At 45.4% G+C, this 27,429-nt stretch overlaps 3 protein-coding genes across 10 annotated transcripts; 1 reads left to right on the forward strand and 2 right to left on the reverse strand.

Annotated features, from left to right (window-relative positions):
* The first annotated feature begins 35 nt into the window (after window positions 1-35).
* LOC125410109 (modulator of apoptosis 1) lies at window positions 36-19,017 on the forward strand. 6 transcript variants are annotated; one of them, XR_015004517.2, is made up of 4 exons: window positions 36-323; window positions 13,916-13,960; window positions 16,081-16,131; window positions 18,761-19,017. XR_015004517.2 is itself a non-coding variant. In XM_085697857.2 (4 exons), exons 2-4 carry the CDS (start codon window positions 14,018-14,020, stop codon window positions 18,661-18,663), a joined length of 678 nt encoding a protein of 225 aa, XP_085553983.1. In that variant the 5' UTR covers window positions 13,650-13,789; window positions 13,916-14,017; the 3' UTR covers window positions 18,664-18,713. The 6 variants fall into 6 exon arrangements, 4 of the variants coding, with proteins under 4 accessions (XP_048305463.1, XP_048305460.1, XP_085553983.1 ...); XR_015004518.2 differs by lacking the exon at window positions 18,761-19,017 and adding an exon at window positions 18,610-18,713; XM_085697857.2 differs by lacking the exons at window positions 36-323; window positions 18,761-19,017 and adding exons at window positions 13,650-13,789; window positions 18,610-18,713 and having other exon boundaries at window positions 13,916-14,590.
* Window positions 11,894-13,627, reverse strand: Lyset (lysosomal enzyme trafficking factor). Of its 2 annotated transcripts, none has more exons than XM_048449505.3 (2): window positions 13,548-13,627; window positions 11,894-12,711 (listed from the first exon to the last, which is right to left on the reverse strand). In XM_048449505.3, exon 2 carries the CDS (start codon window positions 12,693-12,695, stop codon window positions 12,300-12,302), a length of 396 nt encoding a protein of 131 aa, XP_048305462.1. In that variant the 5' UTR covers window positions 12,696-12,711; window positions 13,548-13,627; the 3' UTR covers window positions 11,894-12,299. The 2 variants fall into 2 exon arrangements, with proteins under 2 accessions (XP_048305462.1, XP_048305461.1); XM_048449504.3 differs by lacking the exon at window positions 13,548-13,627 and adding an exon at window positions 13,140-13,541.
* Window positions 19,018-23,054: 4,037 nt separating the features above from the next.
* LOC148120463 (uncharacterized) lies at window positions 23,055-25,761 on the reverse strand. 2 transcript variants are annotated; one of them, XM_087911847.1, is made up of 5 exons: window positions 25,693-25,761; window positions 25,468-25,567; window positions 25,130-25,249; window positions 24,814-25,013; window positions 23,055-24,515 (listed from the first exon to the last, which is right to left on the reverse strand). In XM_087911847.1, the coding sequence occupies exons 1-5, from the start codon at window positions 25,703-25,705 to the stop codon at window positions 24,502-24,504; spliced, it is 447 nt and encodes a 148-aa protein (XP_087767973.1). In that variant the 5' UTR covers window positions 25,706-25,761; the 3' UTR covers window positions 23,055-24,501. The 2 variants fall into 2 exon arrangements, with proteins under 2 accessions (XP_087767973.1, XP_087767972.1); XM_087911846.1 differs by having other exon boundaries at window positions 23,055-25,013.
* Window positions 25,762-27,429: the final 1,668 nt, after the last annotated feature.

The raw sequence follows: 27,429 nt of genomic DNA on the forward strand, positions 1-27,429 counted from the left end.
CCCGGGAATCGGAAGTCATTCCTTTTGCCCGCCTCTCCCGCCCGCCCGGGCCGCGGGGTGGGCTTCCGCTTCCGGGTGGCGAGTCTCTGTGGCGCGCTGTTGAAGCTAAGTGGTCGCCATGGAGCTGACGGGCGAGTACGTCGGGTGTGACGGGGAGACCCGGCGACTGCGAGTGTCCTGTGAGGCTTCGGGGGACGCGAACCCTCTCCAGAGCCTGTCGGCGGGTGTGGCCCGGATGAAGGAGCTGGTAGCCGAGTTCTTCGGGCCCCTCGTGGAGCGGGACGCTCAGGGCGCGACAGCAGATCCGGAGGACGCTGTGGATGGTGAGCGCGGGGGCGGGGCGCCGGGGGTGTCTGGCGTGGGCAGCCTGTGTGAAGGGCAGCCTCGGGAGAGCGAGTCTAGGGAGGAGGAGGGATCGGAGATCGCTGCCTCTTTGTCTGGTCTTTCTGTCCCTCGTCCTCACGACTTTTCATTCATCACCAAAAACAAACAAAAAGACCGTGGTGAGCATTGAGCTAGGGACTAGACGAACTGAGTCCGTCCGACGCCTCTGCTCCTGGGGGTCGCAAAAGGTTGATATGGGCAGACCTCGTGGGAGAGTGGAACGTGTGGCGGTCTGTAACCGTTGCTAGCTGGAAGGAAGAGCTAAAGGGAGGGACGTTGGAGCTGGGTGTTGAAAGGCAAAAAGGAGTTTTATCTGGTGTGAAATTAGAAACATGTTTGACAGAATGGGAACAGTTTCATAGGGTCGAGACCGACTTGGTTGTAGGGAGTCTTAATCCTCAGAAGGTCCTTTCTCGTGGCTGTTTTGGAAGGAGAAAGGTTGTTTTGGTTTTGCTTTTTGGTATTTTGTTTTGATTTTGTTTTTACGAGACAGGGTTTCTCTGTAGCTTTGGAGCCTGTCCTGGATCTAGCTCTGTAAATCAGGTTGACCTCAAACTCACAGAGACCCGCCTGCCTCTGCCTCCCGAGTGCTGGGATTAAAGGCATGCACCACCACAGCCTGGCCTTTTGTATTTTTAAATTAATTGATGGTTTCATACATACAATGCATTGTGGTCATTTTCTCCTTCCATGACAGTCTTTCATCCTTTGCTTGAACCCCTTCCCAACAGGGCCCCTCTCATCCTTTCTTTCCTGCCTTTCTTTTGTTGCCATTCACGAGATTATTTGTATGAGGTTGGGTGGGTGGGTGTTTATTTCCGGGAGCCTGAGCAACTCGAGGTGACTTCGCCACCGAAGAAAGTGTCGACTCCTTCCCCAGCAACTGTTAACTGCCAAAAACTCGCGTGGGGGGGGGTGGCTCATAAGCCTCTCTCCCTTCCAGGGTCGAATGTTGAGGTTGCCATCTTGTGCGGGTAACTACAGCTGCTGCCCCCATGTACGGGCCATGTCATGTCCAAAAGAATGTTTGACCACAGCCCTTCCCTTCCTCTGACTCCTACTTTTACCACCACCACCCCCCACTGTTGTAGAAATTAACTACTAGTTCAGGTTTTTGTTTTTTTCAAAGATGGGTATTTTGCCTGCCGTGTATGTATGTCTGTACATACTTCCCTGCGGTGTTTTCTAAGGCCAGAAGAAGGCATCAGAGCCCAGCAGGCAGTGGTCTTAACCTCTGATCTCTTCAGCTCCAACTTTGTTAATAGAAAAAAAAATTGTAGACAATGTCACTATGTACCCATGGTTGTCCTTAGAACTATTAGACCTGGCTGACTTTGAATTTGCAGAGATCTGCCCGCCTCTGCCTCAGCAGTGCTAGGATTAAAGAAATGTGCCACTATACCTGACCTTTGTTAAATTTATTTTTAATCTTGATCAACAAAATAGATATTTTATTACCCTGAGCTAAGGAGTCAGCTCTTCTACAGAGGAGGTTAAACTGTACTTCTCTTTATAATATGGATATTGGCTGTCATTGAAAAGAACGATAAAAGCAGGGCACTGGTGGTGGCGCACACCATTAATCCCAATGCTCTGGAAGCAGAGGCAGGTGGATCTCTGTGAGTTCGAGGCCAGCCTGGTCTACAGAACAGAATGAGTTCTAGGACAACCAAGGCTACACAGAGAAACCCTGACTCAAAAACAAACAAACAAAAAAAGCAATAAAAAGTATTAGCTAGGTGTACTTAGTCGGGATTCTCTAAAGAAGCAAAACTGGTTTTATATATATTAGAGTGCCTTTGCAGCCTGCGGTCTGAGTAGTCCAGCAATGGCTAGCTCGTGACAGAAAAGCCAAGGATCCAGTTAATATTCAGTCCATGAGACTGGATGTCTCAGCAGTCCTAATCTGGTGCTATAGTCCCAGGGAAGCTCTGAGAACTGCCAGTTTTCCATCTGTGTTGGAGTCCAGAAGTAGTAGGCAGGTTCTAACACTAACAAGGGGAACAGTGAAGGCAAGCGGGCAAATAACAAAAGCTTCCTTCTTCCTTATGCCACCAGAATGTGTGGACCAGATTTAGGGTGTCTCTAACCTCAGATAATCCAAGAAAAATTCCTCAGATGGGTCAAGATGCTTGGGTTTCAGTTAATTCCAGATGTAGTCAAGTTGACAACCAAGATTAGCCATCACCTAGAATGTAAAGAGATTAGAGGCCATTATTGGAGAAGTGTAAAATTTTGTATCCACCTTAGAGTTCCTCAAAAACTTAACCATAGTACCCCATAGTTACACCATTATTTCTGCACAGTTAACTGGAAATATGTTTATACCAAAACTCAATACACTACACTGATTGTAGCAGCACTGCTGATTAATAGCTATAAAGTGGAAATAATACAAATACCCATCACGAGAGTTAGACATAAGCATTCTTTTAATGTGTGTATGTGGTGGCATGTTACATGTATAGAGTCAGTCCTCTCCTCTGCCTTCCATGGGTTCCAGTGATTGAACTCAGGTCACCAAACTTTCACTGTATTTGCTTTACCCTCTGAGCCATCCACTGGCTTCTAGAGTTTAGAAAATGTGAGGTATGCATGGCTTTTAGTCTCCAAAGGGAAATGGGCTCATATCACTTTACCTATCTGTATTTCTTTCAACCACTAAACATAATGTCACACAACAAACATTTATTTTAAAAGGTGATGATGAAGATGATGCAGAAGATGAAAATAACAGTGGTAGCAGAACTAACTCAGATGGACCATCTGCAAAACGACCTAAACCAGCATCTTAGCAATAGCTTAAGACTGCTAATAAATTGAGTGAGATGTTGTACACTTGTAATCCCAGCTTCTTGAGAGACTGAGGCGGAGGATCCAAAGTTGGAGCCTTGCTTGCACTACATTTCAAGACCTTGCTTCAAATAAAATAGATCAAGACATCAGAGCACTACTATTTCCTGATCATCATGTGCTAGTACTTGCAGAAGACCTGTGGTCTAGTTGGGGAACTCATTTATTTTCTTTCTTTGGGTAAAGTTTGTAACAAAGAGAACTTCCTGTTTCTAACAAAGAAAAGTACAATAAATATTTGAAATGAAGTTTTGTTTTCTCATTCAAAAATACAATGGAACCATTCATAATGGATAAAATTTAAACTGACAGTTTTTTAGATTTGTGTACTTCTTTAAAATGAGCATTGAGGCCAGGTGGTGGTGGCACACACCTTTAATTCCAGCACTCACTCAGGAGACAGAGGGAGGCGAATCTCTGAGTTAGAGGCCAGATTGGTCTATGGAGCTGTTCTAGGACAGCCAGAGCTACACATTGAAACCCTGTCTTGAAAAAAAAACAAACAAGCAAACAAACAAATAAATAAATGAATAAATAAATAATAAATAAATTATTTTTTTTTTAATCACCCGGTGGTGAAGGGCTTGCCTTTAATTCCAGCACTCCAGAGGCAGAGGCAGGTGGGATCTCCAAGTTCAAGGACAGCCTCGCCTGGTCTGCAGAACAGTTCTAGGACCGCCAAGGCTACACAGAGAAAACTCTGTTTTGAAAAACAAAACAAAAAATCATTAAACCAAATGGTGTGTGTCCGCATCTTTTAGCTTATAAAAACTGCTTGGTGGTGGTGGCTCGCGCCTTTAATCCCAGCCCTCCTGAAGCAGAGACAGGCAGATCTCTATGACTTGGAGGCCATCCTGGTCACTGAATGAGTTCTAGGACAGCCAGCACTGTTACACAGAGAAACATTGTCTCAAAAAACCAAACCAAAACAAACAAACAATCTGCTTATCATGGTCCTAGACAATTATATTTGAAAGAATTGATGAGAGCAGTATAATACTGTGTGTATATGTATACATTTATACAAGAATAAAAATGAGGCCCAATAAAATACATTGATTGTAACTTAGCTATTTCCTGTAGGCATATTATTTTAGTCAAAAAGGAGCTGTTGAATAGTTTTAAAATATAAATTCCTAAATACATTGTATGTATTTTTTTTCTGCTATCTATCATTGGAACTGGGGTAGACTTTTAAATTTACAGTGCATCTTTCCTAATTTTGACAATTGAAATGCAGCAAGTACCTAATGAAATTAAAATCTTTTGGGGGGTTGACTAGACTTTTTACCATAGGTCCTCATGCTGACCTTTTTCTTTCTCTCTCTCTCTCTCTCTCTCTCTCTCTCTCTCTCTCTCTCTCTCTCTCTCTCTCTTTGGACTTTATTTTATGTGCATTGGTGTGAAGGTGTCAGATCCCCTGGAACTGGAGTTACAGACAGTTGTAAGCCACCATGTGGTTACTGGGAATTGAACCTGGATCCTCTGGACGAGCAGCCAGTGCTCTTAACCACTGAGCCATCTCTCCAGCCCCTAGAATAATTGTTTTAGTTACAATATATCTATTTTGTTTTGAGATTGGGTCTTGCTATATATATGGCTAGTCTGACCTGAAATTCACTACATAGTCCAGCTGGCTTTGAACTTGCTATATCTTACTTCTGAATGTTGGGGATCACAGGTTTGCACAGTCATACCTGGCTTTTTGTTGTTTTCTTTCTTTTTTTTTCCTTTTTTAAAAATATTTATTTATTTATTTGTTTATTATATATACACCGTGTTCTGCCTGAATGTGTGCCTGCAGGCCAGAAAGAGAGCACCAGACCCCAGTACAGATGGTTTTGAACCACCATGTTGTTGCTGGGAATTGAACTCAGTACCTTTGGAAGAGCAGGCAATGCTCTTAACCACTGAACCATGTCTCCAGCCCCTCTGTTTTTTGGGGTTTTTTTGTTTTTTGTTTTTTTTAAAGACAGGCTCTTGCTATGTAGTCTGGTTAGCTGGAACTTGTTCCTTAGATCATGCTGGCCCCAAACTCATGACCATCTGCCTGCTTCTGCCTCCTGAGTGCTATATGCTAACATACACAGCTGCAGATTGTATGTTCTAATACCTGAAATCATGCTTGATATTGCTAAGGACACTCACTTTACACCGCTTTCATTTTAAAAATGTTTTCCTGGAGCATGGACATTCCACTAAGCACTCTAAGATAATTTCAATTAGGAAAAATTACTAATGGCCAGAGATTCTTACTTGTTTAATAATGTTTCTAATATTCAAATATTTCTAGATTTACATAATCCTTTAAAGAAAAAAAACTTGCCTGTATATAATTTAAAATAGTATATTTTAAATAGTTTAAATGAAGGGAGCTGAAGAGGTGATTCAGCAGTTAAGAGCACTGACTGTTCTTACAGAAGACCTGGGTTCAGTTCCCAGCACCTGTATGGTGGTTCTCAACCCTCTGTAACTCCAATCCTTGGGATCTGACTTCCTCATATGGTACACAGATAAACATGCAGGGTTAAAAAAAAAATAGTTTAAATTGATAGCTCAACTTGCTCCTAAAATGTTTATATTTACTTCTTTGTTTAATAAAGACATTTCAATATAGTATTTGTACTTATACTGTGTTTTGAGGTTCTGAGTTGTAGGTTTGATGGATCTTTTGTTTTTATATTTTCTGGTTTTTCAAGACAGGATTTCACTGTGTAGCACTAGCTGTCCTGGAATTCTCTGTAGATTAGGCTGGCCTCAGACTCAGAGATCCCACCTGCCTCTGCCTCCCAAGTGCTGGGATTAAAGGCGTACACCCTGTGTATTTAATTTGTTTTGAGAAGGCCTGTACCCCCTTTCCTATTGCAACTTCTGTATAGGTTAGGAGAACTGGGTCAAGTACGAAGCAGGGTACCATCAAATAAAAAAGAGTAGAGGTTCTGGGCTGATTATATATACCTAGGATTAACCTTGAAAACAGTCATTTTAAACCAGTGTGTTAACTTCCAAGTATAAAAATGCCATAAAAATACTGTAATTATTCTAGTTCTCTGGTGACCTTTGGGATCAAAACTCCTTTGTTTATTTAAAGTTCTGGTTCAGGAAACAGTGAATTCTAGAAATAAGCTGTTTAAACCTTAAAAAGTAGCAGCTCACATTGAGATATCAACAGGCTACAGGCGTATAGTTTTAAATAGAAATTTACTCTAGCCAGAATTTTGAGGGAGATGGTAGTTGTTTATGAATGCTTTCTTGATCCACGGTACTGGAACACCAGGGACTGAAACTGTTATGTAGTTCTAAGAGCCCTTGGACTTTGTACACACTGGGTGGCTTAAGAAACTATAATTTTCAAGACTGAAACAAATTTATTGAGGACTCTAGCCATCCATTCAATTAAAAAAAAAACTTGTATTTTTTTTTTTTTACTCAACACCAATAAGGAAAATTTCAAGCCAACTGATATTACAAGAACTCAAACCAAAATTATATTGAGGGACAGTTTAAATCTTGGCCCTGAAGAGAATATCACTAAATCCTGAGATCTAAAAGAACTGAATTAACCTAGAACACCTGTAGATTAGGCCACACGCTTAATAGTAAATATTAGCTCTTGACTTTGCTCTCTAGGGAAAATGAATTAGAGTGATTTTTACGGTAATAACAAGAGGCGTATACATTCATAAATACATACTGAGCACCTACTGTGTGCCAGTTACTATTGCAAGCATAGGGCTCTTCACAATACATGACAAAAAACCAAGATTTTGAGGAAATGTACATATGATCGTGTGAGAATAGGTAAATACTGTAGGGAAAAGTTAAACTGGGAAGAATGCTTGCTTTCAGTTAGGCAGTCAGATTCACTAAGGTGACATTTAAGCCACAGTTAGAAGAAAACACAGAGCACTAAGCCCCTGGGTCTGAAATTTCTGAAATGTTCCAAAATCAAGAACTAGAGCCAAACAAGGAAGCACATGTCTGTAATCCCAGCACTCTGGAGGCAGAGGCAGGAGGATCCTAAGTTTATGAGTTACATAGTATAAGACTTTCAGAAAAGGAAAAGATGGTAGTGTGGCTGGAGCAGAACTGGCCAAAAAGAGTGGGGAATGGCTTGAAGGTATGGGGTGCTGATTAGGACTTCTTTGAGATGGGTTTATCTGTGTGGCCCCGGCCGTCCTGGAACTCACTCTAGAACTGCCTGTCTCTCCCAGTGCTAAAATTAAGGTGTGGTTACTACACCCAGCCTGAGACAGGGTCCCGAACTTGCTGTGTGGCTTAGGTTGTCCTTGAACTGGTCCTCTTCCCAAAGTGCTGGTTGACAAGCCCGAGGCCCAACTGGTACTAGACTTGAAAAACAGGTTTTGACGGGTTGACATTAGCTGCTTGATTTCAGACAGGTTAAATTTCATGAGCCTTTTAGTAATTGTATGAAGGGCAGGCAGGCAGTGAAGTGAAACTAGGTGTAGTGATGCATGCACGCAAGCGATCCCAGGTACTTGGGGAGCTGGAGCAAGAGGATCAAATTCAAAACCATCCGAGGTAACCTAGGGAGAGTCCACTTCAAAAAGCAGCAAGTAGGTGGTGGGAATTCAAGTAACTCTGGAGAAGGGTAGTTAAAACCACAAGACTGGATGAAATGACAGGCTAAGAAGAGAGAACTGAAGCACATCAACATGATGAGTTGTAGGAGATTCCCCAAAAAGATTCATTAAAGCAGCAGCAAACAGCTAAGAGGAAGAAAAAACAGGAATTATCTAGAACTGAGCCACTCAATATATGCAGTTACTGACCACTTGTGGCTGCTCCTCTTGGCTCATGGCTCCTGCATGAGTAGGCAACTAAGGAATGAATATCCATCAGAAATGATGGTGCTGACCTAAAAGCCAGCTGAAGAAAGGATGTAGTGTCAGAAACTTCAAAAAGTAACTCTAGAATCAAGACCTGGTCATTGGGTGCAGTGTTAATTACCAGTGAGCAGTTTTGGCAGAATGGGAGGCAAGAGTCTGAGAGAAGCGTTTTCAGAACAACCCAGAGAAGACTGAAGATCAAGAAATGTAGGCAAATTTGCAGATGACTCAAGTAAGCTTTGTACCGAAGATTTGCTGTTACTGTTCCAAAGATAAGCACAGCTCTAACTTGAATCTTCAGTGAATGCTACTTGGAAGCACCAAAGCACCGTTTCAGCTTTGATGGAAGCATCTGAAAAGTATTTAAGACAAAATGACCTGAGGCCACTTCCATGGGCCTTGACATTATTTGTGTGTGAGTTTTTCCTTTTTTTTCCCCACCACTTTACAACAAAAGAAATATTAATGCATGGTGATTTCCACCCACAGTCCAGAGTCATCTAGGACTTCATATGTGGGAGGATTTGTCACATGATGGTGCCTACTTGGTAAAAGAATGAGTAATGAAGTATCACGGTCTAAGTGCTTCTGCCTGTCATAACTCCACCAAAGACAAACTTTTTATTCCGTTTAAAGATTATAAAATAGAATCAGATTCTATACTTCGGGAGATTTTTACTTTAAAACTAGAACATCTCTGGAATCAAAAATGTATAATGGTGAATAAAATGACGTAGACATTTCTGTAGTTACCTATTTCTGTGCCAGCATTTTTTTGGGGGAAAAGTATTTCATAAAAAACTAAAATGTGGGGGTTGGAAAGATGGCTCAGTGGTTAAGAGTATTGCCTGCTCTTCCAAAGGTCCTGAGTTCAATTCCCAGCAACCACATGGTGGCTCACAACCATCTATAATGAGGTCCGGTGCCTTCTTCTGGCCTACAGACATACAAACAGACAGAATATTGTATACATAATAAATAAATAATTTTAAAAAAAAACTAAAGTGTGATTATTTCACTTCAAGACAGGAGTGCAGATAAAATGATAGTGCTGTTGTTAAGTGCTTGCAGAATTGCTTGTTTGCAAGAGTCCACATTTTTGTTTCTGTTTTTTAAAGGCTGTGGGGGAGCCAGGCTGTGGTCCCAGTGGAGCCTGGGATCCCTAGGTCTCACTGACTGGCCAGCCTAGCCACTCGGTGAGCTACAGGCCAGTGAGAGAGAGAGAGAGACCCTGTCTCCAAAACCAAAGTAGACAGCACCAGAGAAAACACAGCCATGGTTGTCCTCTGCCCTCTACATATAGACTGTGGCATCCAGCCTCGCATATGTACACACAGAGAGATGAGTAAATGTAATTTGCTAAAGAGCAGATTAACCTTGTAAGCTAAACATTAATAATTAACTACATTTGGAAATACTATATTAATCCTACTCGAATGAGGAGTTAAAATAATTTGCTTTAAAAATTTTAAATATCAGCCAGGTGTTGTAGTGCATGCCTTTTAATTCCTGCAGAGGTAGGCAGCTGAGTTCAGGGCCAGCCTGGTCTGCAGAGTGAGTTCCAGAGCAGCCAGGGCTATACAGAGAAACCCTGTCATGGATTTTTTTTAAATATTACTACTTAAATACTAATAAAAAGGGAAACATTAATTTTTCTGTAAGTACAGAGACTCGTATCTGAATCCAGATACCCTAGGTTCAAATCCTGGCTTTTCTGATTTTTGCTGTTGTTTTGAGACAGGATCTCACTATGTAGACTAGACTCACAGAAATCCACCTGCACCTGCCTCCCAAGTGCTAGATTATTAAAGGCATGTGCTACCATATACTATGTATTATTTGCCTTCCAATTATTTGCCATGTCCGTGGACAGGGTATTAATTCCTGCATGCTTCAGAGTCTTGTAAAATGACACTCATGGCAATATAACATCTGCCTCAGAAATGGAGTGAAGAGTTAATGTAGAAGGCTTCTAAAACTTCCTGCAACATGCCTACTAACAGCACGCAAAAGATGCAACTGATTTGCAGAAATAGGTATGTCAAGCCAGGCAGTGTCGGCACACGCCTTTAATCCCAGCACTTGGGAGGCAGAGGCAAGTGGATCTCTGTGAGTTCAAGGCCAGCCTAGTCTACAAGAGCTAGTTCCAGGAAGGCTCCAAAAGCTACAGAGAAACCCTGTCTCGGAAAAAAAAAAAAAAAAAAAAAGAAATAGGTATGTCAGACTGTTTCCCTGGAGCAAAAGATGTGTTATTTCAGTAACTTTCAGTAACTAGAGTTGGTTTTGTTTTTGTTTGTTTGTTTAGACAGGATTTCTCTTGGTAGCCCTGGCTATCCTAGAACTCAGATATGCCTGCCACTGCCTCCAAGTTCAAAGGCATGCACCACTTCCTAAAGCTAGGTGTAGTGACACATGCTTTTAATCCCAGCACTCCTGGAGGCAGAGACAGGTAGATCTAGGTGCCAGCCTGGTCTACCGAATGAGTTCCAGTACAGCCAGGGCAGTTACATAGAGAAACTCTGTTTCAAGAGAAAAAGAGAAGAGACATCATAAAGTAGATTCTGATGCTTTTGATATAGTTCATCTCCCCCCGCCCCCCCGACAGGGTTTCTCTGTAGTTTTTAAGCCTGTCCTGGAATTAGCTCTTGTACACCAGGCTGGCCTATGCCACTACTGCCCGGCTTATAGTTCAGTCTCTTAAAATTAAAGTTCGAGCCAGGCGTGGTGTTGCATGCACACCTTCCCTTTTGCACACCTTCCCTTTAGCTGTTCCCGTCCCCGCCACCCCAAAGCTTACAGTTATATAAATTGAGAAAAACTTCCACTAATACTCATTTCCATTTTTGGTACGAGTCAGTAGGCAGTATACACAGAATGGTTGCCATTGTACAGAGCATGGGGTGATGTGTCAGTGGGGAGAAATTGGTGTTGGGAGATGACTCTGCTGCTTAGTAACTGACTTATGGCAGGCTGCTTCTCTGCTTCCTGTTCCACATCTGCAAACCATAGGTAATAAAGTGCTGCTATCTTAAAGAGTTGCTGTAGCCTAAGAGTAAAGACCAAAGAGTCCACAGTTATTAATAAAGTAGTATGAAATGTTTTAGTTTTGTCACCACTGCATACCCTGGTCTCACCCAGGAAGTCTCTTTAGTGACCAGACACAGATGTTCCAAGTGCAGGGATATGTATAAGGATCGCATCTTGATCCTTGGGCTTTAAGGCCCAACCTTGGGTTAGAAAAGAATGAGAAAGATTATGACATGATAACTTTTCACAGGGTTTGTTGCAAAGACTGGACTAAATTTCCAAATGTTTTCTATGTGTTATTTCTAGACTTTCAACCATTTAATCTGTTCAGTTCCTACGTAGTTTTTAAAAGATGAGTCATTTTAGTAGCCACCCCCACTCCAAAAACAGAGCACAAATTCTGTGTATCTAAATAGCCCTCATGGCTGTGATTATAATCCATTGGGAAAAGTACAAAAGCCACCAGTTGGTGGTGGCGCACAACTTTAATCCCAGCATTTCTGGAGGCAGAGTTCCAGGACAGCCTGGTCTACAGAGGAAGTTCCAGGACAGCCAGGGTTACACAGAAAACCTGTCTTCAAAAAGCAAACAAAAGAAGCATAGAAGGCTTGGGTTCTCTTTCCATACCTCCTCTCCCTCCCCCCCAAAAAAACCAGGAATGTGGTGGCCATCACCTCAGTAATTTTAAACCCATCCCATTTAAGACGAAAGCAAGAAAGCAGTCAGCTCCAGCAGGATGAATTAGTGTCTTAGTCTGAAGAATTTTTAAGCAAGCCAAGTGAATGTATAAAATTTAAATTTTATGATCATGGCCAGACCCTTTTACACTTAACACAATGGAAATATTCATTGTTTTCCCCAACGGAAAAATTTCTGAATCATACTATGTTGCACATAGACTAGAAATAAAAATTCAGGTATTTTTTCAAGTTTCTAAAGACTGTAAATAACAAGCCATTATTTTACTTCCAAAATCTGAAGTCAGCAACATGATTCTTTAGTAGTTTCTCGGGCTTTACTTAAAAAGTCATTGTTATTCGGATAAAGTAGTCCTCTTGTCACATTTTTTTTTAAGTCTGTGTTCCACCACAACTTCCTGAGATTTGTGAGGAAACTGCAGTCTTGTGATCAGCCTCCATACAGTGCCAGCAGTCTTGTAATCAGGAGGAGAAATCAATGTCTGCTTTAGGTGTCAATCAGTTGTAGTCTGCTGATCTGATTAGAAGCCTTGACAAATGCCTGGTGGCGATTGCAGAGAACTGCCAAGCATATGGGTATGATACAGTAGCCCACTGTTTTGGGATCAGCTCTTGTACAAGAATAAAGAAATAAAAACATCTGTAAGTATGGTATCAGAAAAATAACTGTCCACAACCAAAAGGGCAGGGAGAGTAACCGAGCTTTCAAGGAGTGTGTCCATGTGGTTCCTTCCCGAGGCTCCTCAGGGTGCTGCTGAATGTGTTCCAAAGCCAACCTGTTGTAAGTCTCATTGATTTCAAAAACATAGTAAAATGCTGCTGCACTTGCCAGCAAATACAGTCCCACTCCAATCCATCCCATCCGCTGACGGAAGTTCATCATTCTCCATGCTCTGTGCCTTCAATGTAAACACAGAAAAAATTACAGTTAGGGTCTAGTAATGTTGCCATGGCAACTTCCAAGTGCACTTGATTTAAATTTGAGTTCTGAAAAGCACCAGCATATTTAAGATTTAATAGCTGTAAACAACTTACAGGTGGTTGTTTTATATAACAGTTGTGAGCACGTAAAAATATTGATTTCAGTATATATTGAGTGCTGCTATATATGTGAGCCCCACAGAGGGAATGAATCATCACGTCTTGTTTGAATATACACAGTACATCTTTGTTTCTGGTTATCTGAGTTATCTAGTTTCCTCACAAGACATGGTACTTGACAGTTGGAATGCTTTCTGACTTAACACTATTCAGACATTCACACTGGGTTCTACTCTTTAAACCAATGTCGAAGCCCCGAAGTTAAGACAGTAACTCAAACACTTACAGTGGTCCGGAAAATCTTCCTGTTCCCCCAGCAAGAGTGCAAGAGTCACTCAGTTCTGAATAGTCAGGTGCCTTTGGCATTTCAGAACAAGCCACCTTAAGAGAAAGCCTCTGGGTCGCACAGCTCAGAGAAGCACGAGCAAGTAGTGATTAAGCTCAGCGTGACCACGGCTGGTCAGGTCACGCGGCGGCGGGCCCCATCGCCCTCGGGAGCCCAAGTAGGGGGTAGCCACCTGGAGATGCTTGGCCGCCGGGGTCTCGGGGCAGCCGGGCCCGCCCCCCCGCCACAAGCACTGCGGCGCCCGGGCTGAGCAGGCTGCGCTAGACCTGGCCCGCAGAGCCCCGCGCTCGGCACACGGCGAAGCGCCGGGCCAGCTTGACAGCCAAGCTGAGCAGTCCCGGGTCTCACCTTCCTGTCCTGAGTGGCCCGCCCGCTCGCAGTCCCGGATGCCGCCGCAGTCAGAGCTTCCGTCTTGGGCCGGAAACGTGTGCCCGCCTCTCGTGACGTCAGGCTGTCTCGACCGCACCGCCTCCTACCACCTCGGACAGAGGCGATTGTCTGTCCCTTGAGGTGGTTGCAGCAGTCGGTTCCCCTGGCCTTAGCGGGTGAGGCTGGCTCCTGGCACCCGGTCTCGTCTGAAGCCCTCAAAGGTCAGACGCCGTCCCCGGGATCCTAGCAGCGCGTCTATAACGGCGGGTCTGCCGGAGGCGGGAGGGAGGAGCCGATGCAGGGCGGCCCGAACACCGTTAACTTACGTGGGTGTTCTGTCTTCTCAGGTTCCTGGACCTCGGCGAGTTGAAGAGACAAATGCGCACATCACTGTGAGTGACTGCAGCGGTGCCCCCTGGGGCTAACTACGTCTTCAGTATTCTGGCACCATGACGCTGAGGCTCTTAGAAGACTGGTGCAGGGGGATGGATATGAGCCCTCGGAAAGCACTGTTGGTTGCCGGCATCCCTCTGACCTGCGGAGTGACAGAAATCGAGGAGGCCTTGCAGGCTGGCCTGGCACCCTTGGGGGAACACAGACTGCTTGGGAGGATGTTCAGGAGGGATGAGAACAAGAATGTAGCCTTGGTAGGGCTTACGATAGAGACTAGCAGTGCTCTGGTTCCCAAGGAGATACCTGGAAAAGGAGGTGTCTGGAGAGTGATCTTTAAGCCTCCTGATGTTGATAATGAGTTTTTATGCAGATTAACTGAGTTTTTAAAGGGAGAGGGTATGACGATGGGCGAACTGACCGGAGTTCTTGGGAATCGAAATGACCCTCTCAGCTTAGACCAGGGCATGATCCCTGTAATGCGAGCCCCCATGTTGGCACAGGCATTAGATGAAGCTCTTAAGCCTACGCTGCAGTATCTGAGGTACAAAAAGCTGAGTGTTTTCTCAGGCAGAGATCCTCCAGGACCAGGTGAAGAAGAATTTGAGTCTTGGATGTTTCATACTTCTCAGGTAATGAAAACATGGCAGGTGTCGGATGTAGAGAAAAGAAGGCGGTTGATAGAGAGCCTTAGAGGCCCAGCATTTGAAATTATTCGAGCCCTCAAGATAAACAATCCTTTCATTACAGTTGCAGAATGCCTGAAGACTCTTGAGACAATATTTGGGGTTATTGATAATCCTAGGTCACTACAGGTCAAATACCTTACTACTTACCAGAAGACGGATGAAAAGCTGTCTGCGTATGTTCTAAGGCTGGAGCCTTTGTTACAGAAATTGGTACAGAAAGGAGTAATTGAGAAAGAAGTTGTGAATCAGGCCCGACTAGACCAGATTGTTGCTGGGGCAGTTCAGAAGACAGTCCGAAGAGAGCTTGGACTGCCAGAGGGTGGCCCAGCTCCAGGCTTACTGCAGTTACTGACGCTGATAAAAGAGAAAGAGGCAGCAGAGGAGGAGGAAGAGGTCCTTCTTCAGGCTGAATTAGAAGGGTATTTCACTTGACCCAAGACCAGCATGAAGGAGGAATTCATGTCAGTGATCAGCCCATTCCCACCTTGTGCTGCCAAGTAACTAACCCTTTGTCGTGTTCACCCTGTTGAATGTCTCCCCAATGTATTACTGACATGGACTTGTCATTCTACACTGATAATTATTTCAGTCAGAAGATCAGTCATACTAGTGCAGTGTTCCAGGAAACCAAACCAAGTTCTCTTGCACATGTAATAGTCATATATGGCCAAGTCATCAGTTTTTAATAGTTCTTGAGTGTTGTCACATTTCTGGTAAAGACCCTGAGCCAAGGCTGGCTACAATATTTAAGGTTTCTTTTTTTAATAAATCAGTTATTCTGTGCAACCAAAAAGCAAAATTGAATGTTGAGGTTAAGTCTGCAACAGCTATTTAGGTCTGTGCTGTATCTGACGTGTTGTCAAAGTATCTGGTTCTCGATGCCATTTTCTTGGTGTTATTAAATTGAATATATAAAGGAATGCTAATAATAAAATACTGTGTTTGATCTTTCTATACTTTGGGGTTCCAAAATACTACATTTCCCTTGTGACAGGGTCTCTCTGCTTAGCCCTGCTTGTCCTGGAACTCACTCTGAAAACCAGGCTGGCCTCAAACTCCTGTATCTGCCTCCCCAGTATTGGGATTAAAGGCATGTGCCACCACTACCACCACTACGTAGCTTGTTTTTTGTTTGTTGTTTTTAAACAGGAACCAGACTATACACAGATGGAAAGTAGTAGGCCCAGCTCCATCACTACTGAATTTGAGGGGAAAAAAAAATAAAGTTTTCTGTATTTTTCCAATCCTAAAAATCTTGTGAAATCACCGTAATCCCAGTACTTAACACCTAGGGAAGGAAGCCCAAACTACATAGCGAAACCTTGTCTCCAAAGACAAAACTCTGTACATGGGGAAACTCAGTTCGCACCTGGGAAAAGGGACACATGCCCACGATGGAACAAGGAGTCATAGGGCTGTCTTCTCTGTTGCAGGGTTGGCGTTCTCCCCACTGTCCCTGTGCATGCATGTTGGAATACAATAGAGTAAGTACTCTGGGGTTGGATACACGGTTGGTTCCCTTAGGTTCTCCCACTACAGAATGCCTTGTGGACTCTTGAAAGCTGTGACTCTGCCTTGTTGGTGTGGTGGTTTAGGATATAGCAAGCGCTGTCTCATTTGTCTCAGTTGTGAGACCCTGAGCTGAGGAAGTAAACTACAGGATAATCTCTGGCCTGAAGGCTTATTCAAACTCAGTTGTGAGAGCTGAAGTAGATGTGTCCTTGGCCAGGAACTGAGGACCTGCTGAAGATCTGTTCCAAGAAGCTATGTCCTCTCACATTTAATGAACGGGATGAGGCAAAGAGAAGTAGCTTATCTACGGTTTTACAGACCATAATGTGACCAGTCCCCTCCCCCGCGTTGGTTTTTTTTTTTATTCTGGGTAGAAATCATGGGTAGGCACAGAGTTGGGTTTGTTTGTTTGTTTGTTTGTTTTTTTGACAGGACAGGGTTTTTCTATGTAGCTTTGGAGCCTTGTCCTGGAACTCACTCTGTAGACCAGGCTGGCCTTGGATTTACAGAGATCCACCTGCCTCTTCCTCCCAAAAGCTGGGATTAAAGGCATGCACCAACACCGCCCAGCTGTAAATGCTGGTCTTTAACAACTATTATATTCCATGGCATTTGGCAATGGTGGAAAGAGCAGATGGTGCCCCCTACTGCTACAGCCTTTGCAAAGGCCTAAGATGCTGGACCCTTAAGCATTACAACTTTTTTCTTGTGGGAGCCTCTAGTAACCAGGCCCTTTGCTCTGCATACTAAATTACCGTGAAGGGTGCTCTAAAGTGGCACAGCTGTTGTACAGAGCTAGGAAGCTGGGATTCCTTAGCCCTTGTTAGAGGCCAGTGTTAAAGCTCACAGGCCTCAGGGTGTCTGAGACTTATAAAATCACCACAAGCTCTCTGGAACCTCCAGTGACAGGGTTTGCTGTTTTTCTCTGATGGTCCTTTACAGCCTTTTGTCCATCTCTGCCTCTTCAGCTATTGAAGCAGCAGGCACGGTGCCATTTTTCTGGCTTAGCCTGCCACTCCACTCAGCTGTCTGTGCATTATCATCTCAGCCCCACAGCTATTGAACATAGGCAGAGACACCCTGGGGCAACAGCCTGCTGAGATAGGCAGAGGGAGGGTGTTTGTGGCAATGGCAGACACCTCATCTCATGTAAGTGAAAGGTTGTGTTTGCACCAATCGTAGCATTGTCTCTCTAATACTAGATTGTGTTTGCACCAATCAGAGCATTGTCCCTGTAATGCTAGTTGTGACAGTCACTGCTAAGCTATCAGAGAAACTGTCTTTCCTGAAAATGGTTGCAGGGTTATCTAGGGTTCATTGAGGTTGTGCTAGCAACCGTTGGGTAGAAGCTGAACCAGTCGTGACTGAGGCTGCACCCTTCAGGAGCTGGAGCAATCAACTGCAATAGTGTAGTGTTTTACAAGGTGCCCATGGAATGTTCAAAGCAGTGATGTTGTCATCATAAGGATATTTGACAGACTTTAGCAGTGATGATGTCATAAGGACAGTCAGCCTGACTATTTGACAGTCTTTAGCAGTGATGATGTCATAAGGACGGTCAGGCTGACTATTTGACAGTCCTTTAGCTCAAAGCAGCCAAGACAGGAAGGGCGAGACTGCAACTGGTGATTAAGGGGTCAAATTGCCCCATCAACACGCACTCACAGCAAAAGGAAAAGAACTTATTAGCAGTGCTTTTAGCAACACTTTAATGTTTAACACCTGCTGAGTGCCCCCCCAGCAGTCTCCTCTATCAAAGCGACAGGCCAGGATTTACATCCAGGCTGCCTACTAGCAGAGTCTTGATCTTTCCTTTTCATAAAGACTTATTTTTATCTTATGAGAGCTTTGCCTACAAGTATATATGTCCATCATATTTATGCAATGCCTGTGGAGGCCGGGAGAGATGGATCTCCCAAGGCTGGAGTCCCAGAAAGCTGTGAGTCAGCATATGAGCTGTTATTCTTTGTTAAAGATATAGTTAGTGGAATGAGTGGAGGGTCACCCAGGGCCTTGGTGGGGCTGTGGTCTGTGAGAGACAGATATGCCATGCAGAGAAAGTTTGGGTATAGAGTTTACTTAGTGGGTTATGGAGGGAAAGTGAAGAAGGGGGACAAAGAGAGGGAGGGAGGGAGAGAGAGAGAGAGGCGGCAGCCACCTCTTCAGAAGAGGGACAAAAAGAGAGAAAGTGTGCAGGCTGGAGGATCAGCTTGCCTCAGAGGAAGAGGGGGGAGGGTTGGGAGCAGACAGGGCTTGTCTTGTGACAGACCAGGTCGGCAGACCATAGCATGAGAGCCAGAAACTGAACCCAGAACTTCTGCAAGAGCAGTAAGTGCTCTTAAGTGTTAAGTCATCTCTCCAGTCCCCAGAGTCCTCGATCTTAATCTGTTTTATGTTATCTTGTTAACTTCTTCACAAGAACACATCTAAAGACAGTTTCTATTTTACAGACGGGAAGCTTAAGGTACAGGAAGATTCAGTGCCAGGAGAGGGACACAGTCTGACTAAAGAGAGCTTTGCTTTCAAATAAATAAATAAATAGTAAATAAATAAATTTAAGTGTGTAAATGTTTGCTTACGTGCATGTATGTGCGACCACAGACGCCAGAAGAGAATCATGGAACACTGGAACTGGAGTTTCCCATGATTATTTGCTGCCATGTTTTCGCTGGGAATGAATGCGGGTCATCAACCAGAGCAGCAAGTCCCCTTACCTGCTGAGCCGCCTCTCCAACCCACAGACAGCTTTTCCCCAGGTCCTCTGCATGCATCTGGTGAATAGATATAAGTGAGAAAATTTTAAAAAGGCTTATATTTATGAAGTTGAAAAATAATAAAACCACATATGCCCTTTTGAACAGTTGTGTTTCAAAAACAACGGCACTGCCAGGCGGGGGTGGCACATGCCTTTTTAATCCCAGCACTTGGGAGGCAGAGGCTGGCAGATCTCTGTGAGTTCAAGGTCAGCCTGGTCTACAGAGCTAGTCCCCGGACAGCCAGGACAACACAGAGAAACCCTGTCTTGAAAAACCAACCAACAGAAAGCCACAATGGCACTAAAATGCTGTGTTGACGTAATAGAACAAATTTCTTTTGTTTAAAAAAGAAATGCTCCAAGAAATGAAAGGAAGGTGGGGAGTCAACAGCCTTCCTTCTTCCAGGGGCCGTCCCGGAAGAGCCTCTCACAATGTCAGCTGCAGAGCAAACAGCACTGTGTTAGGTGTAACCCAAAGTCAATACCTGTGAGTTGATGCTGATGTAAAATAAAGATTGAGTAAATAACTATGGGAGAGCAGATAAATCCTTACAGAAGAATTTCAAATAATACCTGTGGCTACGGCACCCTTTAGGGCGTGTGTGATAAAACACTATGCAACTTATCATAAAAGTAAAAAGAGTGTTCTGGTTGTTTGTTTGTTTTGTATTGCAGTTCCAGAGGGAGAGTCCAGGAAGGCAGGGAGGGTGTGACAACAGGCTGGGTTAGGGAGCTGACTGTTTAGTTTGTCATTCAGGAAGCTCAGAGAGCTAACTGGAAGTGGGGCAAGGCTACAGACTCTCAGGGTAGGTTCCCAGTGAGCATGCTTCCTCCATCAAAGTCCCATACTATTCCTCCAAAAAGAGCCACCAATTGGGGAGCAAGTGTGCAAACACCTGAGCCTATGGAGGACATCTGTCATTTAGACCACCCCAGGAAGCAACATATATCCTGGTCTTCTCCCTTTGCGTGTAGGCTCAACTTGGTGGCTTCCTTCTAAGAATGAAGCTATAGAAGGGATCGGGTGGTGGTGGTGCATGCCTTTAATCCTAGCACTTGGGAGGCAGAGACAGGCAGATCTCTGTGAGTTCAAGGCCAGCCTGGTCTACTCTACAAGAGCTAGTTCCAGGACAGGTTCCTGAAGCTACAGAGAAACACTGTCTCGAAAAACAAAACAAAACAAACAAACAAAGATATGGAAAGGGACAACAGTAACTTCTTGGAAAGGCCTGGCAGGTGCTACCTTGGCACTAACATCAGTGACATCACTGTGATACGCAAGGACCCCTAGTGCAGTGTAACCAAGCCAGAACCCCAGGCTAACGGTGACAACTGCACCAGAGAAGCCCAGTTGGAGACATTTTTTTAAAAGTACTGAAAAACCAGCCCAGCCCAGAGGCGACAGAGTTGTGGTAACTCCAGTTCACGTGGTAGCCTGCACCTGACCTTGAACACGTAAGGACACTAGTGGGAAAATTAAACCCAGAGCTGGGGAGATGGCTCAGATGCTAAGGACACTTGTTACTTTTTCAGGGGGCCCTAGGTTTGTCTCCCAGCACCCACAGGGTGGCTCACATCCATTTGTAACTCCAGCTCCCGGAGGATACAGTGCCTTCTGACCTCCGTGGGCACCAGGTATGCATGCGGTAGACATACAAACGTGCAGGCAAAACTCATGTATAAACATAAATCTAAAAATAAAAGAGCCGGTGAGAGGCCTGGCCAAATTCTCTGCTGCTGTGACAAGCACGGCCACAAACAGTCTGGGGAGGAAGGGGCTTAGTTCCAGGTCACAGTCCCAGTCAGGGGAAGCAGGGGCAGAAGCAGAAACCACAGAAGGCAGCGGCTTCACTAGTTGGCTTTCCAGGACCATCTGCCCAGGGGAAGTACCCACCACAGTGGGCTGGGTCTTTCCACGTCAGTCAGCAGTCTAGAAAATGCTCTCATACACTGCCCAGTCTGATGGGAGCATCTTCTCAATGGAGGGTCCCTCTTCCTAGATGACTCCAGCTTGTGTCAAGTTGGAAAAAAAAAAAAAAGAATCGGCACGCTAATAGCAGGGTATCTTTGTTTCTTGGAGGGCACAAATGCACAGCTGCAAGGTGAGATGGTAGGGAAAGGAGGTGAGTATGTGATGAGAGCTGTCACACTGTCACAGAGCGGTGGTGGCACACGCCTTGAGTCTCCACATTTGGGAGGCAGAAGCAGGCAGATCTCTACGGAGGTGGACAGTCTACAGAGTGAGTTCCAGGATGGCAGGGGCTACACAGAGAAACCCTGTCTCGAAACAAAAATAACAAGTAAAAATGTTCACTGAAATACATACATCCTTTAATTACTCAACATGCAAACAGCAAGCCCTGGATGCCAGCCAGTGCAATCAGTCATTAGGGCGTGAGCCACAGGGGCACCCACCTTTCCCAAACGGTAGTCGTTTAATCCCCACTAAATGGCACAGAACACTGAGTAGATCCAGACCAGCCAGAGCAGGATGGATCTCTCTGAGTTCAAGGCCAGCCCGGTCTACTTAGAGAATTCCAGGTCAGCCAAAGTTACATAAAGACCTGTCTCAAAAAAAACATTATATTCCTGCTTTGCTCCAATGAAGACTTCATATTTGTGTGATGTTGCAGAGGCTGAACAAATAAAGCAAATGAAGCAAAGGAGATGAATTACAAAAAAAAAAGTCATCTTTTTTCTCTTAAAGCTGGGTGAGATGGTTCCTTTTTAGGGAGTGGCTAGGCCAGCTGCCCAGGATTCCTCCTAGACCAGGATAAAAGGCCAGCCTGGGCAACTGCAGGGACAGGTGTTCCCCTCCTCCAGGAACAACGCTGGTCCCTGCGGTCCTCTGGAGCCGAGGTCACCTTTCTATGAACAACCAGCTTGTTTGAGGATTTTCTCCCCACCCAGTTCAGCCACTGAGTAGAGGTGGGTGGGTGACAGCACTCTTTCTGGTCATAACCATGGACTCAGAGGAGGGCACGTGACACTGTCCAGCCGACTGGAGCTCAGCTCCCAACTCTCCACTGAAACGTCCGGGTTAGTGCCCCTCATTGGTCTGGCCACCCCTCTTTCATCACAGCGTCACTCTTGTTTGTTTGGTTATTGGTTGCAGCGGTGCGGATTGAACCCAGGGCCTTGTGCATGCTAGGCAAGCCTCTGCTGCTCGGCTACATCCCCTGCACCTTGCTTTACCTTCCTCTCTCATTCTTGCATACAGTCGTTTAGGATCGTTCAGTGTCTTTGGGTCAGGATCGAGTCGGGGTATAGCAGGGTGGCTTGTCTGTGGCCTGACGTCACAGGCCTCAGCTAGAAGACCCTGAAGGAAGACCCTGAAGACCCTCATGTACCTTCATGGCTCTGAGTCAGCTCATGCCATTCTGTGTGCCAACATCCAAGATTTTGTCTGCCGGGATAGACTGGGTGACCAAGGTTTCCTTACAACACGGTAGGGGAGCTTTCTCACAAATGGCTTTTTATTCTGAGAGGCTGTGCTGTGTTTTCCTCACGATGGAGACAAGGCAGTTCCTAGTAAATGTTCCTCAGAAGGCAGTACGCCCAGCACTGCCTTACCTGGGGATAGAACACTATCATATGCCCAGCACCTGAGACCTCTGACACTGCCCCAATCCATAGGGATCCTGGAGAAAAGACATAGAGCTGTCTTACACAGGCATTCGGTTAAGTGCAGTGATTCCGAAAGATATGCATGCATGGGAAGCATCTTGCCCTTCCAACCTTATATTCTTTTTCTTTTAAACTTAAAATATGCTGTCTTTTCTTTCTCTCTCTCTTTTTTAAAGGTAGTGCTGGGGATTGGACCCAGGTGTGTTCTAAGTGCTAAACAGACTCTTGAGAGTGTGCTGTGCCCCCAGGGCTCCTCAAAATGTGTTTCATGCATAATAAGTTCATCCCACGGGCAAATAAAGGCCTGCCGTAGGCGGGAGGCTTGCTTTTGTCACGGAAGAAACACACTAAAAATTCAGGCACATTCTCCCTCAGCATAGGAGGTCCTTGTTATTGCTGCTGAAGACAAGAACCTGCTGAAGCTGATATTTTCCATGCTCCTTCTGACAGCCACATGGCATGTCGCTTCTTGCTGGGGTTGTGCGTGCTCACATTGTCAAGCTATGGAGGAAAATGCCTGGGGTTATAACCTTGCTAGAACTTAAGCAATTGAGTTTGGATACATTCAAAAAAAATAAGAAAAAAGTTTCAAATGATGCTCCATCATTGGAATGTCATGCAACAACAACAAAAAAATTGACCTAGGATTCCCGCAGTTAAAAGCTGGCTGGGTGGGAATGTCGTTCAGCCACGGAGTGTTTGCTTACTAGCATATACAGCCCCTGAGTTCCATAGGCACACAGAGGAAAACATAAGTCAAACAAATAAACAAACAAAAAAACCACCCCAATCTAGTGGTGCTGCATGCTATTCCCAATGTTGCCACAGTGTGGCGCCACTCTAGCGGGTAGGAAGAGACCTCACAGCAGCCAGGGCGCCACAGCTGGCCGAGCTGTGCAGGGACACGCTGTCTGGGAAGAGCTTGGACTCCAGAACGATTTGGGGCTATAAACAATTTTGCAGATTAGCTGAAAGAAATTGCTCTGAGAAACCAGGCACCGCAACAGTGTTTATTAGCCCATGAGCAGGAGCGAAAACTTCAGAAAGTCACAATGCTATAGAGGCTATAGAATCCACACTCCTGAGGGTCATACCCTAATTTCAGAATTAGTCTTATGGAGAAAGCATTCTTGAACTTTAGAGTTTTAGATGACACCTGTACCAAAATCAATTGGCTTTAACTTCAATTGATTAGGTCAGACTGAGCTTACTACCTCTGCTGGGAAGTACAACCAACCCCTTTTAGCCTTAGCTTCCCTGTCTGATAATTCTACCCACTGGAAATCAAAGATATTGCAGGGAGGGGGGATCACGTCTAGGACTGGAAAGATAAACCAGTAGTTGAGTGCTGACTGCTTAACCATGAGGTCCTGAATTTGGTTCCCAGCACCCACATAGCAGTCCCAGCACCCACATAGCAGTCCCAGCACCCATGTAACAAGCAGGGTATGGTCTTGATCATTGATCACCTCTGTAGCCTCAGCGTTGTCAGAGGAGGAGACAGGAATCACTGAGGTGTGCTGGAACCCAGCACAGCCAAGAAAATGAGGATCCTGGTTCAGGAAAAGATCCTGCGTCATACTCTAGAAGCGGTTTAACGCAGGCTATATAAAGGGCTCTATGAGCTAGTTTTTGGTTACTTATAATGCCTAATAAATGCAGATATTGTGTAAATGGTCGCTAAACTGGATTGTTCAAAATATAATGGCGAGGGGGAAATGTATGCATGTTCAGTGTAGACACAGTTTTTAAAGACTTTAAAAAATGCATTTTCAGCTCCTGTGTGTGGACATGTGCTCATATGCATGCCATAGTCCAGTACGCCTACAGAAGTCAGGGGATGAGCCACAGGGACATGCCATTAATCCCAGCAGAGGCCGGAATTAAGGAGGCAGAGGCAGGTGGAGCTTTGTGAGTCCGGGGCCAGCTTGGTCTTCAAGTTCAAGGGCAGCCAGGGCTGTTACACAGAGAAACCTGTCTTGAAAAAAAAAAAAGTCTGAGGCCACTGCACGAATTGGTTCTATCCCTCCACAATGTGGGTCCCCAGGAACCCAACGGTCAGCTGCGTGAGCAGGTGCCTGATCCTGTGTGTACCTGTGTGCGCGCGTGTATGTTTGTTCGAATCAGTCTTGCAAGGATACCAAGAGATGCTTATAAAGTGTCCCAAACCTTATAAAGTGTCTGTGTATGCAGCGCATACAGCAGAGTGTGCCTGGGATCTACATCGGGTGGACATCGGAGTCCCCTTCCTCTAAGTCAGGGTCGGCTGTACCTGAGCACCATCCTGATGGGAGATGCTCCGCCGAGCCGAGAGGTGTCTGTGTGGAGAGGGTGGAGGGCCGGCGCGGCTCAATAAGGTGCCCTCGCTCTTTCCTTAGCTCTGTGAGCACTGCAAAGGTCTCTGTGATTTGAAAACTGGATAGCTGGGAGGAGTCACACCTGTCTCTCCAGATAAATGTCAAGGTCCCCAGGCTACAAGGCAATGGACGGTGTCAATCAGACAGAGCTCTCAGTCAGCGATTCACTCCCAAGGGCTCTTTCAGTGAGTCAGCGGCGGGGAAAAGAGAGGCGACAACCTGTCAGCTCACCGCAAAGGCCGATGCCAGACGTTCCCCAAATCCTTGGGAAAGTGGACTATGAGAAAGAGGAGACGCAGCCTGAAAGGCACGATCTGATCGCATCTTTCGGAAAGGAAGGTGCTTTCGTTCCTGATTAAGTAGAAGGGGGAAAGGCAATTGATTCTCATAATTATATGCGAATTACACAGCTGGGCTTTTCCAAATCCCCTTTACATTTGCTATCTTCATTTATCCCTGGGCAATCTCCTGCTTTGAATGACCTTTTATGACAGCACTCATCCCCCCTCCCCCCTCCCGCGTAGTTAATGTTTAGTGTATATGTCTGGCCCTCCTGCTGGTTTTATGACCTTCTTGGGAGCAGAGACCATTGCGTCCATAAAGCCCCAGCACTTGGCACGGTATTCGTTAAGACTTGTGTTGCAATCCACAGAAACCCACTGCATGCAACTGAAAGAGAAAGCGGGCTTTGTTCTGAAGAGCCCCAGGGCAGGGGTGCAGCCACGTCTCGGGCGCCCAGGAACCAGGTCCCACAATTACTCCTATCTTGCGTCTTCCTCATTAACACCTCTCACCGTTTCTCTTCATTCGACTGAAAAGCTGGCTGCCAGCATCCGCCTAGCCAACGACCCAACTTGTCCAGCCCTGCAAGCAAAGCTTCAATCACTTTCTGGGTCCCAACCTTCCCAAGTCTCCAGGGCCTGGGCCTCTGATTGGTCCAGCCTCGGTGAGGTGTTCACTCTAGACCAATCAACTGTGGACAGAAGGGTGCGGTCCAATGGTAGGACCGAGGTTGTTCCTATGGTAACCGTGTGTGGTGGGGGTGGGGCGGCGCAGGAAGTAAGAAGGCACAGTTCCCAGAAAAGGGGAGAGGGCAGGGCTGCTGAACAATAGGGGGCTACGTTCTGGTAAATTCTTGGTGTTCTGTAAATGCTCACTGAGCTGCCTTTCTTTGAACACAGTAGGTCCCCCTTTCTTTGAACACAGTAGGTCCCCCAAACGCTGCTGAGTCCTTACGGCTCTGGTCGTTGGTGATGGCTTTTGGTATTCTGCACTCCCTTGGCCTGGCTGCTTTCTGCTCTCCCTTGGGCCTCCTTAAATGTCTTATCTGACCCGGGCTCAGAATACACTTCAAATTCGTCACCGAGGCAGGGCATGGCAGCCTGTAATTCCCGGCAATGCAGCAACGGGTAAGGTGACTTTGCAACCAGGTGGGCTACCTAGGAAGACTAAACTCACTGCCTCACCTTGTAGTTTCTCATATTAGAGCCTTCCTCAAATCCCAGTGTCAATAGTAGTCCTCAAGACTGACCCTGCCACCTGTTGATGGGGTGGATAAGAAATTAATACCGCATTGAGCAATCATTTGGCTCAATGGGAGATGTTGAGTAAATCCTTACCCATTCCTTCCCATGAAGTTTCCCGAGGTGAAATGTATCCTTGGGAGGGAGGTTCTGGGAGTCTGGGCATTCTTGCACTTGCTGCTTATCAACTCACCTCCGTTGCTTGCCGGTTCCCGCTCTCTGGGGTTGCTCTTCCTTAAGAATGAGGGGCCAAATGGGCCTTTATTTCCAGTTCTGCTCCCTAGGGAGCTAGGGATGTCCTAAGAAAACTTATTGGTCATAGTAGTCACAACATTTAAACAGTGCTGAGAGATGGCTCAGCAGCAAAATAGCTTGCCGTGCAAGCAGAAAGATATGAGTTCAAATCTCCAGAGCCCACATAAAAGCCAGATGCATAGCACAAATGTCTCTACATCCAGCACCTATTTGGGAAGAGGGAAAGTGGAGATAGGACAGGAGAATCTCTGGGAGCTTGTGGATCAGTGAGCCTGGAGTACGCTATGAAAAAACAGCAGAGACTCTCTCAAACGAGGTGACAGGCAAGCCAGCACCCAAGGACAAGGTTGTCCTGTGATCTCCACCCTAGTGCCACGGTGTGCACATGCCTGTGTGCGTGCGCCCACACACAGCACACACACACACATACACACACACACCAGTGTCGTCAGAATTCTCCGCCCATCCATCTTTGGGCTCTCCTTTCCTCCACACTGGTTCTCTCTCTATTCTGACCCAGTTTGTTCTTTTCTTCTTTTTAAAAAAGGTTTATTTGTTTTTATATTATGTATATGGTTGTTTTGCCTGCAAGAACATCTGTGATTCACATACCTGCAGTACCTATGGAGGCCAAAGAAGGATGTCGGGTTTTCCTGAACCTGGAGTTAGAGATGGTTGTGGGCTGCCGTGTAGGTGCAGGAAGTAGGACCTGAGTTCTTTAAAAGAGCAGCCAGTGCTCTTAACTGCTGAGTC

This window comes from Myodes glareolus, chromosome 11 (assembly GCF_982192425.1).
Source record: "Myodes glareolus chromosome 11, mMyoGla1.1, whole genome shotgun sequence".
Taxonomy (NCBI): domain Eukaryota; kingdom Metazoa; phylum Chordata; class Mammalia; order Rodentia; family Cricetidae; genus Myodes; species Myodes glareolus.

Excerpts from the sequence above, each read along its gene's own strand:
- Lyset (XM_048449504.3), bottom strand. The coding sequence starts at position 13,219 with ATGCCAAAGGCACCTGACTATTCAGAACTGAGTGACTCTTGCACTCTT. Across the intron at positions 12,712-13,139 it reads GGAAGATTTTCCGGACCACT|GCACAGAGCATGGAGAATGA; the intron begins GTAAGTGTTTGA and ends TTTACATTGAAG.
- LOC148120463 (XM_087911846.1), bottom strand. Across the intron at positions 25,250-25,467 it reads TGGTCTCTGCTCCCAAGAAG|GAACGAAAGCACCTTCCTTT; the intron begins GTCATAAAACCA and ends CTACTTAATCAG. Across the intron at positions 25,014-25,129 it reads GTCTGGCATCGGCCTTTGCG|CCTGGGGACCTTGACATTTA; the intron begins GTGAGCTGACAG and ends ATTGCCTTGTAG.
- LOC125410109 (XM_048449503.3), top strand. The coding sequence starts at position 14,018 with ATGACGCTGAGGCTCTTAGAAGACTGGTGCAGGGGGATGGATATGAGC.